This window comes from Strix aluco, chromosome 3 (assembly GCF_031877795.1).
Source record: "Strix aluco isolate bStrAlu1 chromosome 3, bStrAlu1.hap1, whole genome shotgun sequence".
Lineage (NCBI taxonomy): Eukaryota > Metazoa > Chordata > Aves > Strigiformes > Strigidae > Strix > Strix aluco.
Window position 1 is genome coordinate 130,502,119 of NC_133933.1, and position 21,233 is coordinate 130,523,351.

The 21,233-nt window shown below is 39.8% G+C and overlaps 1 protein-coding gene across 11 annotated transcripts in view; it reads right to left on the reverse strand.

The window, feature by feature from the left end:
- Positions 1-21,233, reverse strand: part of HMBOX1 (homeobox containing 1) — a 124,891-nt gene that overhangs the window by 17,346 nt on the left and 86,312 nt on the right. For 3 of the 11 annotated variants that reach the window (XM_074820299.1, XM_074820298.1, XM_074820292.1), the window contains 4 exons: positions 7,403-7,485; positions 5,102-5,197; positions 3,330-3,424; positions 2,989-3,120 (listed from right to left, as the gene is read on the reverse strand). In XM_074820299.1, coding sequence (XP_074676400.1) covers positions 2,989-3,120; positions 3,330-3,424; positions 5,102-5,197; positions 7,403-7,485 — 406 coding nt within the window. Of the gene's footprint in view, positions 1-2,249; positions 2,331-2,988; positions 3,121-3,329; positions 3,425-5,101; positions 5,198-7,402; positions 7,486-21,233 lie in introns of all 11 variants that reach the window. The other 8 variants (XM_074820300.1, XM_074820294.1, XM_074820297.1 and 5 more) reach the window with 8 other exon arrangements.

The following is a 21,233-nucleotide window of genomic DNA, read 5'->3' on the forward strand; positions in this document are numbered from 1 at the left end:
TAAAGAGGACACAATAGAATTAGAAAAGGTAGAGAGAATGGCAACCCAGGGGAAGAGAGGCATGGGGTGGCTTCCTTATGAGGAGAGGCTAAACAGACTCGGGTTCTTCAGTCTGGAAAATAAATGGCTGATGGCTGATACAGTAAATGTTTATTTCAAATAATTAGTAAATAGAGGACAATTGTTCATGGCTTCTCGTGATCTAATAAGCAAGGGCACTCCCTGGAATGATAATATATTACATAGTAGCAATGGGAAGCACCACTTATCACAGTTCAGTTGTAGGATTCACTGATTTTTAGATCAGACGAAGGTAAAAATGGCTTTAAAGGGTGGGGGTTAGGCAAATTCAGGGAAAATTACTCTACTAGAAACTCAAAACTGGAAGTGGATGCCTGGCTCAGGAAGCCTCTCAAAACTACTTACTTCTAGAAGCTGGAAACTACTATAATAAAAAAAAAAACTCCACAACTTTTTCTTTAAATACAACTATTGACCTCACTCAGAAACAGGATGTATACCTAGACTAACCCTTGGTCTGAGCCAGTATCCTGTGAGGACACTGCACTCACACAGGTATAGGGAAAAAGATGCTGAAAAACTCCTAGACTGCTAAGAAAAACAGTGCAATGATTTCAGGGGACTGGAACCACCATAATTCAAAAGTGCAGGTGAAGATACTGCCAGGTTCTCCAGTCTACTGAACTATGTGCCATATATTTCTTCATCTATTTTCTAAAGAGCAAAGTCTCTCAGCTGTAAGAGGACCACCGCGTTGACAGCTGTGATGGTTGGCAAGCAAAACTAATACAGAGAAACTCTGCCGCAGTGAAAATTTTAAAATCAATGAACAAGAAGGGCTGCCTTCTCCAGGTGCATAATGGCCATACAATAGCAGACCTAAAAGTCTGGCAATTCTAGCATAAATTTGATAGTGAGTTGTGCGTGTTTCTCAGTCTACGTCAGACATAGGGCCCGGTTTTCAGTATGAAGGAGAACCAGCAATATGCAAACTCCAGTTCCAGCTGTCAAATAAATTCTTCTGGAACTGTAGGCAAAATCATGGTGTCTTCCCCTCTGTAAAATGGGGTACTAATAGTTACCACACCACGATCTCGCTTTTTAAAAATTGGTATTTACAGAAAGGAAATGATAAACATTTCTCAGTCTTCCAACAGCCTTTACGTGATGAACTTGTGAAATTTAATATTTAAAATACATATTATGCATTTTTAAATTAAGATGACAGGTGACAAATGTTGAAGGGGACAGAAAAGCCAGGATTTGGTAAAATCCTGAAGTTATTTAAAGGAATGCATTCATTTACAACAAATGTCAGGCAAATATTGTGATGTGCATACACTCTAAGGGCCTCTCAGTAATCTTGACCACTGTAAGAAATAAAAAGTCCTGACTTCTGGAGTGTTAGGCACTTCATTAGTATTTGGATGAACTTTGTGTTTAAAAGCTTACTAGAGTTTAAGTGTCATTGTGGAAAACAGAATTTATGGTTTTAACAGCTAAGGGATGTTAAATGGTCATCGGGAGAGTCTGTCATTTAATCCGCTTCACTGCTAATGCCTAATTACACTTCATAGAGGAGCCCAGCTAGATTACTGAGAAATGTAGTTTTTAAGGACTCTAAACAAAAATCTTGAAATTTTAATAACCAATTTATTTTTCTTTTCGAAATATTTTGGATAACACACAGAAGGAAAAAATAGTTTGGGAGTCTCCATAACACTTTATCTCAGTATTCAGGTCCTGTATCTGACTGACAAGGAATTATCTGTGCTCGGCAGCAGTTTCAAAATATTTTATAACAGTCACAGAGCAGCCTCTCATCATCTAGAGCTAGCAAAGTTGGTTCCACCAAATCTGTTGGTGATGACCTATAAAAAGGGCCTTAATACCCATCAGAAGCAGAGCGGCTGGGAATGCCTCTGCCAGATATCTGTCATACTGGGCCACAGCCAAGTATGCTAGGGACTCATTCCAGGACACTCAGTTGCTATTACACTCCACCAGCAGCCTTTATAGAGGGAGACCTACCTACCTCTCCCAAATGAGTCAATTAAAAGCGATCTGCCCACCCCAGCTGTTGGGTGTAGCACAGAACACAGCTCGTATCAAAACCAGAACCAAAGCACTGAACTGTTCAAGTTGACTGGTGCCAAGCACACACAGTCCTGAGGGGGGATTTGGCCAACACTGACACCTGAAGGAAAATTGGGAAGGGGATGCAATACCTGTCAGGAAGGTGTGTGAAGGAAGGGTCACCAACTTTAGGGTAGGTGAGGGCTCAGAGTGCGGGAAGGGGTATTCTTTTGCTAGAGAATTTAAAAAAGAAGTTGCTGTCAAGGGTTAAAAATAACCAAGAAAAATAGAGAATAGGCAAGAGTTAAAATGCAAAATAAAAAAAAAAAAGACAGAAAATATGTAAACAATCCAAATAATGGCACATCGTTGCAGAACAATACGGAACAGGTATGGGGCCAAATAAACATCAAACTTCATTTAATCAAATCCTTTCCCCCCACCCTTCACCCTTTGTCTGTCAGTGTTTTAGGGATGGATCCTGAGACACTCCTGAAAGGTACTCCCATGGACAAAGAGAGGGAGCTCAGCACCTTATAGGAGGGTGCTCAGTATCTTGCTGGGCAAGGTTGACAAAAGGGATTATAAAGTGCACTGGGCAGGGGCTTACTGCTGTTCTTGTCTGGGTGCCAGATAAGAAACTCACAGTAGCTGTAGCACAGGCTATAGTGGAGACATTTCTTGCAGAAAGAAATTCTAGGTGCAAGAGGAACACACATGCCTAGTTTTGCAGGGAAGCATGTTGATGCCTGATATATAGGAGCAACTGTTAAAGACCTGTACATCCTTTCTGGAGGAGGGTGGATAACTAGAACGGCGCCAGGGGTAAGGAGAGCTCAAGTTATGCATGGTGCACTGGGTGAGTTAACACTCTCCTAACATTTTTCATACATTGCGTGTGGCGTGAATGGTGTAACTTGCTTGTTTGGAGCAGATCCTCCTGTCTTCTTCTACCTTCTCTGCTTCTCTGCCTCCCTCTGAACATCTTCCCTCCTCCTCCCCATTGCGTACTTGCCAAGTCTCCTGTTGTATGACAATAAATCCATGTGGGTGAATGCTGGTTGCTCAACACATTCAAATAGGGGAGCTGTGCTCTTCCACTTTCCCCATTACAATTACAAAAAAAGCAAAAATAAAACAAGAGACCTCTGATTTGCAAGAGGTAGAGGGCCTCTTCATGTGTCGCATGAACTCTCCCTCTTTGGGCCACGCGGCTCACCCGCGGGGCTTACCTGCTCTGAGTAGTCATTGCCATCAACGTCGTCACTGTTGGAATGACCTCCTGGACTCTGTACATCTATTCCATGGCTCTCCAGGATTGCTGCTTCTTCGAAAAAAGCAAATGGATCCCTAATTTATCTGATGCATTAGAGTAATTAAAAGTAACTACACTTTTTTTTCAAGAACTTAGAATAACTGGAAGAACATAGTTCTTAGCCTCTTCCCCTTCACGCTCCAGTATTTAGGAAGGTAGCAAATGTACAGATACTGGTTTGCCTGAAATCCTTCCCTACCAACTAACAGACTTGTTTGAGAGTAAGAATCCTCCTTTTCCAGTCAGTCCTATTAGAAATCAGCTTAATCTCTAATGCACTGGAGTAGGGAAAGGCATTCTCTGTAAATCTTCCCACATAGTTTGGACTGGCAGGACTTGAGGGAGGCGGGGAGTGTCTGAAAATAGATGGAGAATTTTTTTAAAGCACTTACGGGATTTAAAAAACATATGTATCTTCATCTTCCAGGAGGAATCATGCATCTAAAGCTCCCTTTGGTTCTCTTTAATGTTTCCAACTCTCCTCCCCAAACAGTACAGATAGCTATAACTCCACCCACCTCGTACTGACTTTGGTTTGGTTCCCCTCCCCTTCAACAGACAGATTTCATTTTTAGAAAATAAATCTAGATTAAATTTCAGTAACACATTAAACAATGTAAAAAGAAATTTTTCTTGTTCTCAGATATGGCAAAAAGCAGCAGACAGCAAAAGGGCATAACATTTGACAATTGCAAAAATACTAGCAATAGGCAGGTATGGATCTGTTCATCTACGTACTGCAAACATAATTGTGCAGAGTATCTAAATAAGCGCATAAAATTTTGCAGAAGTTTGTTGAATCCTGGCCACTAATGTGAGCTTATTCTCATTAGAATGTCTTATGTTTATTGATATTAGAAGGTTTACTTCTCATAAGTTCAGAGTCACTTCTAATTTCCTTATGATCAGCTACTCACACAAAGAACCTGCAGGGCTAACTCTGAAGTGACTTTTGTTTTATCCTGCTCATCAAGAAAAATTATTACTTTGTTCCAGCCACTTGTCACTGTGCAACCCCTTGGAAAGCTGTAAGGAGCACAGGTGTAACCAGAAAAATCAGTTAGCTTGCAGCACCTTTGGTCCTAGTGGCTGTATCTGAGGTGTAAAACAACTCATCTGGACTCTTAGATCCCTGCGGGGTTTCAGAGATGGCAGTAAGAAAGACACCCCCAGGTTTAGGCTGAAAAAACAAGCACATTTCAGTGGAACACAGACACAAGGAAACTTATAACCAGATAAAAGCTCTTCACAACCATCACTTTTCATTTAAACAGCATGCTAAGGTTGTGAACTTGCCATCGTCTCAATTTCCCTTATCTCCAATGCAGATATTCTGAGGTTTTTATTTCAGATTTTATTTTGGATACCCAAAGGAATCTGAGCAGAGGGAAGTATGATTCTCCTTCCACCAACAAAATTCCCACTTTGGTTTTTAAAACTGATCTTCCAGTAAAACTTCATTAACTACACCATTTTCCTACACTGATGATGGAATTCCATAAACGAAATTCCTACTTGTATTTTAGAAAAAATTTGAACAGCAAGAGACTAATTTTAAAAACTGCTCCACAATTCTATTAAGAATGTCAGAACCTCTAGTATTTTCATTAATACAATCTTACGTAATTTCCATCTTTCTTGAGCAAGTGTACATACTAAACCTTGAAAGCAGGCTCTCTGATACATTACCGATATTGGCTCTTCTCTTAATTTCCTTTCTTCTATTGGCAAACCAATTGTACACTTTAAGGGAGGTAACTCGCTCCAAATCCGATAACTTTTTTCCTATGAAAGTAATGGGGCAGGGGGGAGGAAATACAGCATTGTTACTCACTGGGTGCCACAGGTAGGCAAAAGACCCTTACACATTTTATAAACCCCTGAGATACAGACAGCACTGAAAAATTATTATAACCAAGAATAAAGTGAATTTTATGTGAATAGGAGTACTGTGCCCAGATGCTATGGTAATAAATGCCAAATATCTCTCTAAAAACAAAGTAGCCTTTCTTCTTTTTTTTTTAAAATCCGAAATACAGGAATTTCCTTGCAGCTTAAATCAATCAAATCCAGAGCTGTGGGAGAATAGAGGGCTGCTTTTCTAGTTCAAGCACAAAACTAAGATTCAAAAAACTCAAATTCAATTCACAGCCCTGCCACAAATCGCATACCCTTGGGCTAGTTCTCTTGCTATGTGCCGCAAGGGTATAGTTCAATGACGTTGTTTTCTTCAGCAGCAAAATGAATGAAGAAATTTTGTGTTCCCCCCGTGATCTGCTTTCCTCCCTCTCCACCAGCAGCCACTATAGTGCTCCCACAGCACTAATCACACCCTCTCAATCGTGCGCGGCCACTTGCGATCTTTTGGGAGAAGGGGGATGTTGGAAACAGGATCACTGGAGTTTTACACTTAAACCAGCAAATCAAATCCCAACAGCCACCAGCCAGCTACAAGACACAATCCCTTCTCCTGATCACCAGCGTAAAAGAGGGAAGACTGGAGGGATTCAGTATTGCAGGGGCAGCACAGAAACCTCTTCAGCTGGCCTTGACCCTATTCAATGTAGCTGCATTCTCGGTTCTCTGCAGGCTACACGGGGATGAGACTCCCCCGCTTCAGACTGTTTCTCATTTATTTATTCAGCACACAAAACATTCATGTAATTGCAGCAATCTGCAAACTTAAATAAGTAAGGAGATATGAGACAAGTGAAAGAAAGAAAAATTTGGCAATAGATAGCTATGCTGTTTCCTAACACTTTGCATCAGTACTACTCACAGTATTTTACCAATCCTGAGACACAGCGTTTAAGGAGTTTGTTCAAAGTTACTAAACCAACCAGTAGCACAGCCAGGAATAAAATCCTCACCTCCTCGGGGCTCTAACCGCTAGATCATTCTCCTTCCAAAATGAAAAGACAAGAGGCAACACATAGAAGTTGCAACAAGGGAAATTTTGACTAGGTATTAGGAAAAAGTATTTTGCTCAGCCTTGTGAAACAGGGGCCAGAGATGGGAAATCCTCTGGTTTTGGAGATATTCAAAACTGAACAAGGTAACTAAACGAGCAACCTAATCTAAACTGGTCCTGCCTGACCAGATGATGTCCAGAGATCATTTCCAGCCTAAATTGCTCTATGATTCTGTTATCCTGTGACTATTCCAATGTTCAGGAGTCATGCCTTAGCCTTCTTTTGCATTAATTTTTATTCTGGTTATATAAAATCTAAATCTATCCAAAATACAAGTTCTGAAAACTATGTAAATGTTTGGTTAGCAAAACTATGCAAAGGCAGGTGCGTCCACTCATACTACGCTGAATATTCATATTTCTCTCCAAAGTATGACTTCTCCAGGAACAGGGAAAATGCAACTTGTTGACCCAAATACAAGGTCCTCCATTAATACGCAGATTCTAATGAGACCCCTGTCTAGAATTTGAAAAGAAAACTGAAACACAGGAAAGCTGTGCTCCTTACTCCTCTGAGGACCTGCTGTATGATCCCCAGCAAGCCTCAGTCTGTGAACCCAAGATTCCCCATCTGTAAAACAGAACCAGTAAAACCCACTTCTGTGGAGTGTAATAAAATTCTCAGATCACTATTGAGTGCTTGTATAAGTATTTTGAAATAACTGAATGTAAAGAATGAAAACCTTTCAGACATGTTTATTTTCTTAGCAGTGCCATTTACAAAGCTGTATAAAGGCAATGTTCAAATGCACAACTTGCACTTCATATCTGAAATGGTGGAAATTTAAGTTGCTGGTGTTGGCATGTAGGTTTGAAAACTGCATTGACTGTCATGTTCATCCAAGTATGGCAGCTCTGAACAACACGAGTTATAGGACGCTCAAGAAGAAACCAACTGCTAGTTGAGAGCACTACATTTGTTAGTAATAGCCATAAAATGAGATTTGCTGAATTTAGCAGGAGATGTTGAAATCTAATTGCAATTGCCTTTGGAAAGGACACCATGACCAGCTCCTCACCTGGCTTTTGTATAACTGCATTACAAGCGTTTGCAATTTCTTCTCTCTTTGCTTCATCTGGATATTGATTCTCATTGAAGTAACTGTAAGAGGGGGAAGAAAAAAAAAAAAGAAGTTTTTTTCAGAAATCAGAGCATGAAGACTCCAAAGCAGCAAAAAGGTGTCAAGCGCTAGTTTATGCATCACTCTTACAGAGACAACACAGATGCAGTAAATTTTATGCAAACCTGTACATGCATAAGGTAATATCAGCATGCACCCATATCCACGTAGAGTTTATAAAACTTAGTATATGCCTCAGATAAATGAATATTATTTCAGCATTTGCAGTGTCACCTCATCATTTGGAACACTGTACTATTGTACTAGAAGATACAACAAAGTAGGCAATGCTACGAATATCAGAATTAAGACCGTCAAGAAAACATCATAGGCCATACCTCTGCCTTTGTTTATTATAATTTTCTTTTTTTTTCCCCTGACATATCCCTAACTTAGGCAGCATCCTACAAATGAAGGAGCTGTTCAATATTTATTTTGACCCCTGGGTTAATATATACACACACACATACATACTTGTTTATATACTACACACACACAAATGTTGCATACTTTAGACAGATATGGTATGAAGATTGTACAGACAAAATTATACAGTAATATAGTAAGATTTCTAGAGTCAGACTAGATCTTTTTTTTAAAAAAAAAATCACAGTTTAAAGATTTTAAATCTTCCCCAGAACATCTTGAGTACAGCATATTTTAACAGTATTTTTTTCTAAATAATTGGGATTTTATTGTACTTTATATGCAGCAAACATCCTATAAAAGTTAAACTGTTTTCTCTTTTACTTCATTTAAGTGCTTTACAAATTTTAATGAACTGATTTACATTCTACAAAGCTTATCAGATTTGCATTAAAAGCAACAAAAAGTCCTGTTTACTTCAATGGACTCTGATAAGCATGCCATAAGCAGGGACTACTACATTTTTTTCTGTAGATTGTCCGTAACATATAATCATAAGAATTCTTTGATCAACTTTGATCAGTAGCAACTTCAGCTGTTGGACCACTGCTCTGTATCTGAAAATAAGGTATATCCTTTAATTGTAGATCATTTGTTAGTAGGAGGTTTAGGCATATTTAAGCAATTATTATTTTCCATGGTCATATTTCTCTTCCGGTAGATCAGCCCCAGCACAGTTACTTTCTATGGAAACCTGGATTCTGTTGCATACAGCAATTGCTTCTGTCCAACCTTCTTTTTTAATAAGCGGTACTAAGGCAGATCTCACTGTTTCACCTCCAGTTTAGATCAATACACTCTAAGTACAAATTTTGATCATTCAGTTTGAATTTTAGCTACTACTTCTTCATTCCACTGTTCCCAGTGTTATTTACAGTTGCAGCTATGCCCACAAACACAGCCCTATTTCAAAGTTGCTACTCATTGACTAAGAGAGATCACACATTAGCACAGCTAGGGTTGCAATGCTTAATGTACTTCCACTTGATTTGCTAGCTTAGAGAGCAAACAAAACCACAGAAATAGCTCCATCTTCACTAAATGAAGGGCAGACTACATCTATACTACCAGTTTGGGCTTTGGAGGCAATCACACTTACACGTAAACATCCACTACTTCTTCCTGGGACCTCTGAGTTGCTCTTATGAAGTAAATCCCGAGAGACTGACCATAACTGAGATTCCCACTAAGCTTGATCCTACTCTGAAAAAACAGCTGAGATCTTGCCATTAGATCTGAAGAGGAGGACACCTGGTTACACTTACTTTCTGGGAAGTTCCAAGTACACAGCACGCTCAACTCTGGCACTGCCACCAGCAGGAATGCTCCCTGAATTATCAGCAAGAGATTTTCTTTTTTTTTTTCCTGCCCCTCCCAGCAATATCTCCGGGCACGGTATTTTTTAAAGTATAATCTTTCCTCTTCCAGATATATCATCCTTCGTATTATTATAGCCTTTGAAGTGATACGTGTGTCTATCTTAACTTGCAAATTTCTGTTCAAAAGGGTTGTGTCCTGTACAAAGGTTTTTTTTGGAGAACGGAGAGCTTAGAAAACAGACCATAAAATGCTTTTTCTAGTAGTTAGTGATGGCAGCAGAAGCTCAGGATCCCAGTCCAACTGCCTCATGACAGTGTCTCAGCTCTTCCACCTACAAAATAGAGCACTCCACTCTGCGCTCAGAGCCAAGAACTACTTCCTCTTTTAAGTGCCACAAGATAAAGAAACATCAAGACATCACAGCTGAAAACTGCTGTACTATTATTTACATTCATATATTGTACGACCTGGATTCCTGATTAGGACTCCAGGTCTTTAGTATGTGTACAAAAAATTAACTCAGCAAATTTTGGTAGCCATAACAGCTTCTTTATGGACTCCCTTTGCTGAAGATTATTTATTTGGTTTATAGATACTTGTCAAAAGTTAAGAACAAACACCATGGAAGAAACCCCATAAAATTAGAAAACCTGATGCATCTACATGAAGATGTACTAAAAACAGAAGGTGAAACCCTGACAACGTGATATTATGGATCGAGATCATCTGTGGTCACAAAACTGCTATAGTGCCCAACTATGGAAGCAATGACAAAAGATGCAAAATTAAGAAACGGTGTATACTTGAACTGCCCATTCTTATGCTGATGTAAGAAAGTGAGACACCAATTAATGAAGAAAAGACAATGCAAGAGCCACTAGTGATCCTTTTCCTGGCACATAATTAACACTATCCTTTTAGCAAGCCACTGACTGCCATACACTTTTGCTGGCTCAAACAAAAAAGCTCACATTTTCTAATAATAATGAAACTAAGGCTCAAGTTTACAATTCTCTGGGATAACAGGAAATCTCCCTGTGATGGAGCTAACTTTCAGAACTGGACAATGAATGAGACACCTCTTTTGGCAAACAAGGAAGTTTGCTTTGCGTAGTACAATCATTTTTGTGATTTAGAAAAAAACTCGCTGCTGAAACAGTAACTCTTCTCTTAACACATTTTACAGCTGAAAAAGCTATAAATATTTTTTATCAGATTGGATCAAAACATATTTTTCATCATTCTGAAGCATTTTCTTTAAATTCTAACAACTTTCTTATCTTTTAATGTAAATGCCTGCAAGTTTCTACAGGAAAAGTGATTTCCACTTGAAAATCTGAAATTCTTTTCACCCTGAAACCCTATTTTATGAAAAAACCACCAAAACTTTGAGAAGTTTTCAGGCATATGGTAAATAAGACATTTTCAAGGAGATCACAAAGCTAAGTGGGCGCCAGAGGGGAGCTGGAAAGGCACTACCGGAGAAGTTAAACTCAGTTTCTGCAGTTGACACGTTAATTTTAGAACCTGCCTCTCCTTCCACCTGCTGGCTTATTCCTTATCCACATCAATGACGTCCCTCTCCTTCCCCCACACATTCAAGCTGCCTGTGAACTTGTCCAACCCTCAACTGGTGCTCCCCAAAACTGTTTTCTTCTCCTCAGCTTCTCCTGATAATATTTTTCTCCATCACCATATTGTGCTGTTAACCTGAACAGAGTGCAAGCTGGCCTTATCAGAGAAGAGATCACACTCAGCAGTTTATACAGTCTTAAAAGAAAAGGTTTCATAGCTACAGGTAACCAAAAACATACAACCTCAACCATAAGAGCCAATTTTCATCCTCAGCCTCCAAATTCTCCATATACACACTCCACCAACACATTGTATTTTGTTCCCATCACTTTTTCAAGGTCTTAATGGGACTTGTGGGTGATACACCATGACATAAAGCACAGCATTTAAAGCCTCCCAACATTTCTGGAGAGTAGGTGAGAATAACTGAGTTTTTGAGATAGGGAAGCCATGGAAAAAAAATTCAATACTTCATCATTGACTGTTTTAGTTTGCTCATGTAGAAGTTGTGAAAACACTGTGAGTTTTTTGACTACAGTTCTTCTTGCAAGCAGGAAATTAATTCATCTGCCTCCAGTTCTGTTTCTTATCAGCCAGGTATACTCTTGCTAAGGGACTGGGGAAGAATGCAGGATGTCTGAATTTCTCTTCACAGCTACAAACCACAGACTGTTCACAATTTGAAAAGTTCCTGAAAACTACAGATGAAAAATATGGGGGGGGCGGGGGAGCAGGCACAAGTAAATCCTGCAAAGGCACACTGCTTTCTAGACAAAGGGCAGCTGTCAGCTGAATACCTTCAATGAAGAAACCAAATGATCTCTTTTGTAGAAAATGACAGTGGAGGATTAAAATGAAAAGTGGCCAAATAATTTACATGAGATGAGAATCCATATGATGGTAAAGAATGTAGATATCCTTGAAGCGGTTTCATTTCAATAACACTGGAAGCCTAGAAAAATTGCAGATTCAGAGAAACCCTATTTCTTTCAGGGATAATGTGCTTAGGACAATGACAGAGAGAGAATCCATCTCGGCCCCAGGCTCTGTAATGGAAGTAAATGCATTCCCCCCCACTCTTTACCAAGGTGCCCTGATCTGAATTCGTGCAATAGCTGCCAATCTTTTTTGCTTGGCTGTACGGCTTCTGTTATCCAGGCTTAGATATCAGATGCATTAAGCAATGCCTCAACAGTGTTCCTGATAATCCAGAGTGGAAGTTTTACCGCTTCGTATCAGCTTTGCAGCTGCCAGGGAAGTGTCTGAAACAACCCAAGCTACAGAGCAGCGAAAGGATGGCCAGGTTCGACGCTTTTTCATAGGGCTGGATGTCAGACACAAGCACATAAAACCCCAGAATTGCTCAAAAGACTCCGGGTTCGGGAAAGGCTTAGTTTACAGCATGACGTTAATGGTTAAAGCTTCAAAGTGTGGAAGTGATTCGAAGTAGAGAGGCTCAAATGTGTTGCAGGGTAACAATTCACCGCAGGTCAGCTGCTACAGCAGAATTACGCACACTCAAGGTGAGGTAATTCAGGTATGTGTACATCAGGGCAGTCTCACTGAAAGAAGGATAATTTACCTTGCAATTAACGGGAGGTAAGAATACGCAGATGGATATTTATTGAAGAACAGTGGACGTGCTGCGAGTTCACTCCCTCATTTAACTTTGTGTTTGTGTCTCTGGGTTCCCACTTCCACCAGTGCGGGAAGCACCCATGAGTGAAATATCCCAGCACCCTTGGCTGGGGCTCAACTCCTCCACCAAAGACCATCTTCGCCGAGGCTCAGGCTGCAGTCCAGCTTAACATAATTTAAGCACAGACTGAAAGGAACGTCCTATCCTCTCCTTCATTCCCTTTTAGAGGGAAGGTTTTCTGCCCGACTGCTTCTCTGGTCCAGCTTTCCACACATGCCAAGAGCAGTGGTTGCACAGCCAAGGGAGGCGGGCAGGAGATGGCTGAAACACGCAGCTGGGACCGGTTCCTTCAATGGCAGCTCACACACATCCTCTTCAACTGATGCTAAAAGCAAAGCCTGAGTGATGGGCTCGGCGACTGGCCCAGGGACGTATGGAAAAACACAACTGCCCATTTTCCCCAGCTCCCATCTGACCCCTGTTGATGAACAGAAGATCTTGCTGCCACCAGGGACTGAGCTCCATGCCAAACCCTCTGGTGTCTCAAAATACACGAGAGTGCAAGCTGCTCTTTTGTCTTCGATAAGACTGCCTGTAATTTCAGCTCCCTATCTGGTTTCCCTTTGCACGGTACCTCTGCTTTCCACTGACAAGTTACATAAAACACTCGAATATAGTTACCTACTTTATCTCTCATTAGTATATTTATCAACATAGTATCACCCAGTAGCAAGAGGTCATTGTTTCAGTCTTTGTGGCTTTTAACAGAACTATTATTCAGGCTGTCAAATCAATGGAAATTTTTCTGAAGTTAGTCTGTCATCTGTGCCTGAGATCTTATCTCTGCGTGGCATGAGACAGACTGTCAGAGAAGTGACATTCAAAGCATAATCTCATCGGAAAGCGTAATGACTGGTTTATTTCCCAGTAAATACTGGCCAAGAATATCACTAATGCCATTTTCAGTGAGGTCAACAGACACCACCATCCATTTTATCTACTGATCTTCCTACAGATTCTATAATAACGGCATGCATGTCAACAGTTCACCCCACAATATATAGTAAAGGCATTTCTATTTTAGACAGCAAAATTAAAGCGCAGATATCCTCTCTAAAGATAAACTGATGGAGCTGAGAATTACACTGAAGACACCATCTTCTCTTTCCCCTAGGACTGCAAAATGTAACCACCAGTTTAGTTGCTACAGGAAACATCTGGTGAGCCACTTTTGCACTTGAGATCAGCCAAGGATGAGAACTGCAGCTCTCTGGATGCAAGTAGATGAACTTGAATCTAGGCATTCCTGCAGCGTCAGCTCAACTAGACCTTCCATCCAGGCAAAAGACAAATTTAAAAAAAAAAAATCCCAAACCCAGAAAAAACACTGATGAACACGATTGCTGCAGCTCTTCACTGTTTTCCCTATAGCACTATCATTTAACTAATGGCTTTCATAGGTGTATGGATTTAAAGGACTGAAGAAACCACTGTAGGACTCTAGCTTAACCTCTTCTACAGCACTGACCAGAGGTTTCTCAGCAATTCTGGCATTAAGCCCAGATTTTCTGTTCAACCTACAGAGATATCCAGTCCCAACATAAAAATTTAGGATTTTATCCAATGCAGAATTTACCATAACTTTAGCTAAGCTTTGGAAACAAACTGTAAAAATCCTCATTCTTCAAAAATCTGCATATTATTCCTAGTTTGAGCTTTCAAGTCCAGGGTATTGCCATACTCTCTGTCCAGGAAGAGAATAGTTTTTAAATCTCTCATTTTAAGAGATGTCACATTCTTGTAATTCTTTTCATGGAAAGTGCAAACCTGGAGGAGAGTTCTCAACAGGACTAGATCACTTAGACCACCAGGCATATAAAATTGTAATTATTTTGCATGTCAGTATGTGTTTGTGTACATAAATTGCATAGTCATTTCAGTACACATTAAAAAAAAATGGTACAATAGAGCTGACTCTCTATTCTAGTTTTACAAATCAGTGCCTAAACTCAGAGACAGTCATTCTACTGATGTTTCTTAGCAGGAATCTACTCTGCAATGTAGATTAAAATGCCAAAAATACACCTTGCACTTGAGTGCATAAAACTGTATGACCTTCAAAGCTACTACAACATCATCAAGTTTCTAATTTTTTAAAACTCATTTTCTGTATTTTGACAGTGGTCTCAAGCACCAACACAATCCTATCAAGCTATTAGTATTATCCTAAAATTTGTTTAAAAACAGAATTAATTGATAGCTCTGAAAGCCTCATACTTGCAAAAGATAATCTATGCCTCCTAATCTGTAGCACCCTACTGTCGAGATAATTAACAATTAAAAAAAGAATAGTTAAGACATCGGAGGTGGCGATTTACTCTTCCTTGTAATTGGATTTGGTGATAAGAGTATTTCTGAAATTATACAACAGCTCTCTTCTGAGTAGAAAGATTTGGAGTTTTTAGCAATTTGAAATACACCGGTACTTTCTGCTTAAGGCACCTTGAAGACACTGACAGAAGACAATGGCTAAAATTTTATGACTACCCTTAAACTTAAATGGTATCGCAGACTCCCAAAACCAACACAGTTAACTAAATCGTTCACAAAATAAAAGGGAAAAAAAAAAAAGATGGAAATTTTTTGAAGCCAGCAAGTAACTAACACGTCAAGACATGATAAAGTGAGAACTGTTCTGTAATATTTCAACAACCGGTTGGTGTGAGCAGACAGCACCTTCAAAGTTTTTCCTAACAAGGCATCTAAGCATGACTAATAGTATCTCTTGTTCTCCTTTATTTACTTGCAATATTTAAATTGAGACCTACACACTACAGGGATACTTTATGTGCATTAAATCCTCTGGGCCTAATCAATTGATAAACAAGACCTTTATGAAGAGAACCGTGAAACAAACATCTCATCTACATTTTTTAACTTTCTACAAGGGATGAGTCATTAAAGTTACATCTTCTGGATTAGTTTGTTCTCAAAAGCACATAAAGCTAAGGCAGGGTCAGTCCATGGACAAAACATCTCCAAGAAGTGGTGAGACCCTGCAGAAATCAGCCCCGGGACTTCAGTAAGAGCCCACCCACTCATAAGGACTGTTTTGCTGCTCGGTGACGACCCACCTTTCCAACGAGATGTAATCAACACTGTGGTTACATCCTGGTTTCAGCTGGGGTTTAAAGCACAACAGGTTATTAGAGATACTACTTGCAAGACAGCAGAGGATTCCAAGGCTTTATTTGGCAACACAAATAAATAGCAAAATGTATGACTTGGATTTTATGTTACTCAACCCAAAACATCAATCTCCGCTCTCTTGAAGAAATGAATAAACTCAGAGTCAGAACTCAGTTTTCTGCTCATCTAAAGTAAGGTATTTCTAGAAGAATAGCATATCCTTGCCTCAGAATTGTACTTCTCAGCACTGGATCACAAAACATCTATGTACAGAATGTCAAGTGTAAGCAGCAAGGTCCTTCAAGTTGTTATTAGTTTAGCCTCAGTAAGGTCATGTTTTTCAAGATTTTATAGTCGGTCTGGCTATGAAGCTTGAAGTCTCACTTTGTCCTAAGCATCCAGGAGAGGAAAAATACCGATCATGAGATCTGTGATAAAGCTTAGTATGAGCCAACAACTTCCAACGTAATCACTAGCATTTCCCCTCAAAGATCTGCAAGCTTTTATTTTCAATTTCCAGTATTGCAGCAGACTCAGTTCAGCTTAGAAGCACACAGCCAGCCACCACTGCTGCTACATTTTCAGAAAATAAAAATTGATTAAACTAATGAAAGGAACCTACAGGACTCAGAAAACAAGATAAAGCCAATTCTTGCAGGATATCCAGTGCCTAAAGTCAAGAGGCTCAGGATCAAAGCTTCTGATTTTGGACTCCTTACATATACTTTTCCTAATGCCTAGTACCTCCAAGATCTGGACCAGAACTATCATTGTACTGAGTGCTGTGCAACACAAAGCAGGAAAAACTATTTATTTTTTTAATATTGATCTATTCTCTGCCTTGCAACTTAAATACAATGCAACAGATGGATATAAGCAAATGAGAACAAAAAATAATGAATCAACACAGGCCAGCACGCTGGTCGCTTAAGCTACTATGGTGCCAAGACGAGCTTCATGAGGTTCTTTGGAGACATCATAGCAAAGAAGAAGGTTTAAGGAAAGTTTTAAGCAATGAGGTAGCGTTGTGGATCCTTGAAGAAGTCTGGCAGCAGCAACATCATCTTATTTATTTGCTAAAGATTATTCAATGACCATTCACCTGAGTTTATTATCCAAGTTGATATGATTTTTTTTACCTATAGGATTGTGAATAGTTACCTTGGAAATAATAAGCTCTAAGGACTCAAAAGTGTTACTTGATTGAAAAATACCAAACATGCTTTGTATTTCAAATGTGCTTTCTATAACCAGATCATAAACCCCTTAAAAGTATTCTGAAATTGTGTTCTTTAATCTTATTCTTTAGTGCTATTAGAAGAATTTACAGGTAGAAGAACAGCAAAGTTAAAAGATACAGGCACAAGAAACTATCTGCAGAGTTGTGAGATGAATCTGCAGCTCCTTACTCCTAGATTTGTGCTCCCTGTCATGAGCCATGTTTTTTGCCATGTGCTTCCTCTTAAATGTCATTGCCACTCTAGCTCAGAATGGCCAAGTTCCCTGGGGACAGTCTCTTTAGGAGACATGACTCAAACAGTACTGGTAGTAACACTCTAAAAACATCTGAGGAGTTGTTAACTGTACATCCCGCATCTAGAAAAATATATTATTCTTATCATGATCAAGATGATCAGAGGACTGGAGCACCTCCCCTGTGAGGACAGGCTGAGAGAGTTGGGGGGTTCAGCTGGAGAAGAGAAGGCTCCGGGGAGACCTTAGAGCAGCCTCCCAGGACTGAAAGGGGCTACAGGAAAGGGGGGAGGGACTCTTGATTGGGGGTAGGGATAGGATGAGGGGGAACGGTTTTAAACTGAAAGAGGGGAGATTTAGATTAGGTGTAAGGAAGAAATTCCTTGTGAGGGTGGTGAGGCCCTGGCACAGGTTGCCCAGAGAAGCTGTGGCTGCCCCCTCCCTGGAAGGGTTCAAGGCCAGGTTGGACGGGGCTTTGGGCAACCTGGGCTAGTGGAAGGTGTCCCTGCCCGGGGCAGGGGGGTTGGAACTAGATGATCTTTAAGGTCCCTTCCCACCCAAACCATTCTATGATTCTATGATTTTTGGACTTCAGTAAGGCATTTGATACAGTTACAAATGGGGAACTATTCATAATTTTGGAAAAGACAAAGATTAGTATAATTATGCAATAGGGTAGAAAGGAAACATATAACTAAGACTGCGCTGAAAATTTAAAGTAATGGCTTGGAAGACTGCTATCAGTGATATCTTCAAGTATCATCTTTGGAGTATCTTAAGAACTAAAACACTTAATGATCTTGAGACAAAGTCTGAACATGGTAACAAAATCTGCTAATGACAAAGTCAGAAGTCATGTCAATACAGTGAATTGGAGTACCATAAAATGTAATAGAAAATCCTAAGGGCAAGAACTAAAAGAAAATTTAACAGTGCAGTATGCAAGGTCATATACTTTAGGAACAATAACTTCTCATATACACAAAAAGGTCACCAGCTGGACAGACTGTTTTCTGTTAAGTCACTATGACCAAAGGACACAGTGCAACAAAACCACCAAAAAGGCAAAGCCTGATACAGCCGAGGATGCTGGGTGTTTCCAATCCAGAAAGAAAAGCATTAAAATCCCTACACGAGACCTCACCTGGACTACGTACAATCCTGGTCTCCCACATTCAAAAAAAATCAATTTAAACCTGAACATCTCCAAGAGCAATCATAGGATGACAGAGGAATGGAAAGCCTATCTTGCAAGACATAAACATGTTTTACCTGAGCAAGCCTCAAAGCGGAGATGAGGTTATGGTTTACCATAAATACATGAAGGTGACGAACATGAGAGACAAGAACAGGAGGTAAGGATTTATTTTAGTTAAATGATAATATTGATCCAAGAAGGATGGGTCACAAACAATCTCAAGAATTTAGATATTAACTGTTGAAACAGTAAGAGCCGGCTGGGTACCCATCTCCCAATGGGCTTTGTACCCTTGGCTGTACCTGCTTCTAAGACAGAATTTAATCAGTTTCTGAAAAGGATATATTAAAGGTTGACTGAAACAAGAGAAGCTGGACATGAAACTTGAAGTCCCAGTCCAACGCTCCTGTGATTAAGAGAAAATCAAGGAGCATTTAGACTGAAAGAGCGCCAGCCTACGTACATAATGAGCAACAAATCAGATGACTTTTTCTATATGTTTTGTACTTACGTGCCCTATTTTCTCATTCTTCTTTATAAGGAAATCATATTAAAAAAGCTCTTTGGAAGAGGTCCACATCTTCTATTCTGTTGACACAGTTTCTAACAAACAGCACAGTATTCAAAACGAATTAAAAAACTTATGCACGTTCCAAAGAAAAATCAGACAAAAAATGGTCAATTGTGCTATCCTGGACTACCAAAAAAAAAAGATAAAAAAGAATCTAGGATGTGGTAGTGACTTTTGTGGTTAAAGACCATATGGTTCTCTGATAAAGCATTCTTTTTAGTCTGTTTAAAGCACTCCACAGTCTGACCAAGAGCCCATAAATACATGATGCAACATACTTAAGAGTTTTACTTAGGAATTTTCCTCCCTCACTTCTCCTTGTAATTACTCTGTTTATTACTCGTATAAAGACCTCACATCTGTTACTAGATGGCAGAGAGTTTCCTTTCACTGAGGTAGGTTTGGATTCTGTTCAGAGATTAGCTGCAGTGAGAGTCAGCAGGAACACTCTGCGTACTTCTAGAAACCAGAAACGGGCAAATCCAACAGTGCTTTGAGCTGGATGGTGCTCACGTATACTCCGTGCTGACAGCTGGCTGCATCAAAGCGAGAGGTGACAAGGTGCCAACCTGATTACTAATTCCTTCCAAACGCTTTCCAGATCACTCAAGAAGTTAATTTTGTAATTCACTTAAGTGGGTTTATTCCATGGATAATATTACATACAGGTCAGGTAAATCTCACTGTGAGCGATGACCATCCCTTTTAGCTGAACTTGGACCTGGAACAACCCTCCCTGGCAGGTCAGGGCTGTCTAGTCTTTTCTCAGGACTTTAAGCAGGCTGAAAAAGAGCCAAAAGGGGGAATGATCACACCTTTATGGTCACTTGCGTTTGTCACTGCCCAGGGAGCCATCTAAACTTCCCAGGAGTCTGCTCCCAAAGACTCCCAGTCCCCAGCGCTGTCTCAAGCTCCCTCAGTACAGAGACAGCAGAGTATAACTGTTATACCCTTGCACCAGAGCACATCACCTTCACATGGGTTGTAAGACGATCAAGAAATTCTGTTCCAGACAGCCTACAGTGAGAGTCATTATGAAACGGCTATACAAAATGTAGACTGAATGTGCCAGGGTCCGGTTCACCGTTTCTCTGAGAAGGATGCCATGACTTTCCCCTGACTCCCAAAATCATGTTAACAGGTAAAAAAAATAACAGTCTAGCTAATTAATATGAGCTTTTTGTTACTATTCGATTCTGCATACTTTAAACAGAACAGTCAATAGGAAGGAGAATACCACGAAGGATTACAGAAAGTCGAGTGCTGGCATAGAAAAAAGCTTGAAGAGAGATAACCCCCAGCATTAGACTTTGACTTTTACACTGTCCTTACAGCAAGCAGCATCTAGAGGTCTCAACATGATTGCAGAGAGCCCACTGTGCTAGGCTCTGTGTATGAACAGAATACAAGCCCCTGGCTCAGAGGAGTTGTGACCTAAAATGACTGGTGTTAACAGTTACATTAAATAATGGTCTGAAAAGTGAAATATTTATTTTGGATACAAATAAAGCAGATAATTGCTGTGAATTTAAAAAAAGGTCTAAACACTCCCACAATTGAACTTAATTTGATATCTTTTCAAAAAGCAGGGTAATGCCCACAGAAGAGAACAAATTCAAACTCCTCACATACATGACTGGTTCTAAATTAGTTGTAACTGTTCAGGAAAAAGACACGCACATCATCGTGGACTACTCAAAGAAAACATACTCTCAACCAATACATGAAAGTGATCAGCAAAAGCCAGATGTTAGGCTAGAGGTCAGAGAACAATAGGAATCAGATTCAGCTGCCTGTACAAACTGGAATATTCACAATATGGTAATCAGTTCTGCTCCTGTCCCTACTCACCTACCCTGGGTCACTAAAAATTCAATGTAGGAATAGAAAAGGTCCAGAGAAGAGTGACAATGAATGTTATTAGAGGCAAGGGAAGTCTTGTCATCTGAGAAGAGATAAGAGAATGACTGTTTAGTTGAGAAAGGAGATAAATAAGCAGCACATTGATAGTAGTATATAAAATGAATGATCACGGGAAGGTAAACACAATGTTCTTTCTTATTCTTTCTCATGACACTCGGGCAAAAGGGACCTCCAACTTTTTAAACACATTTTAGCATATAAAATGAAACCAGGTATAATTAGATCTCCCAAAAGTACCCTGAAGACCTTAGCAGGATTTAGTAGGAATTACATATTTATATGAATAATAAGAATGCCCACTGCTGCAATAGCAGGATTTAAAAAAATACAGGATAGGAGATAAGAGCTTTTGTCCACAGCCACACGGTTGTTAGCCATGTGTGAAGTAGTTACAGACTGAAGAGGACAGGTAGAA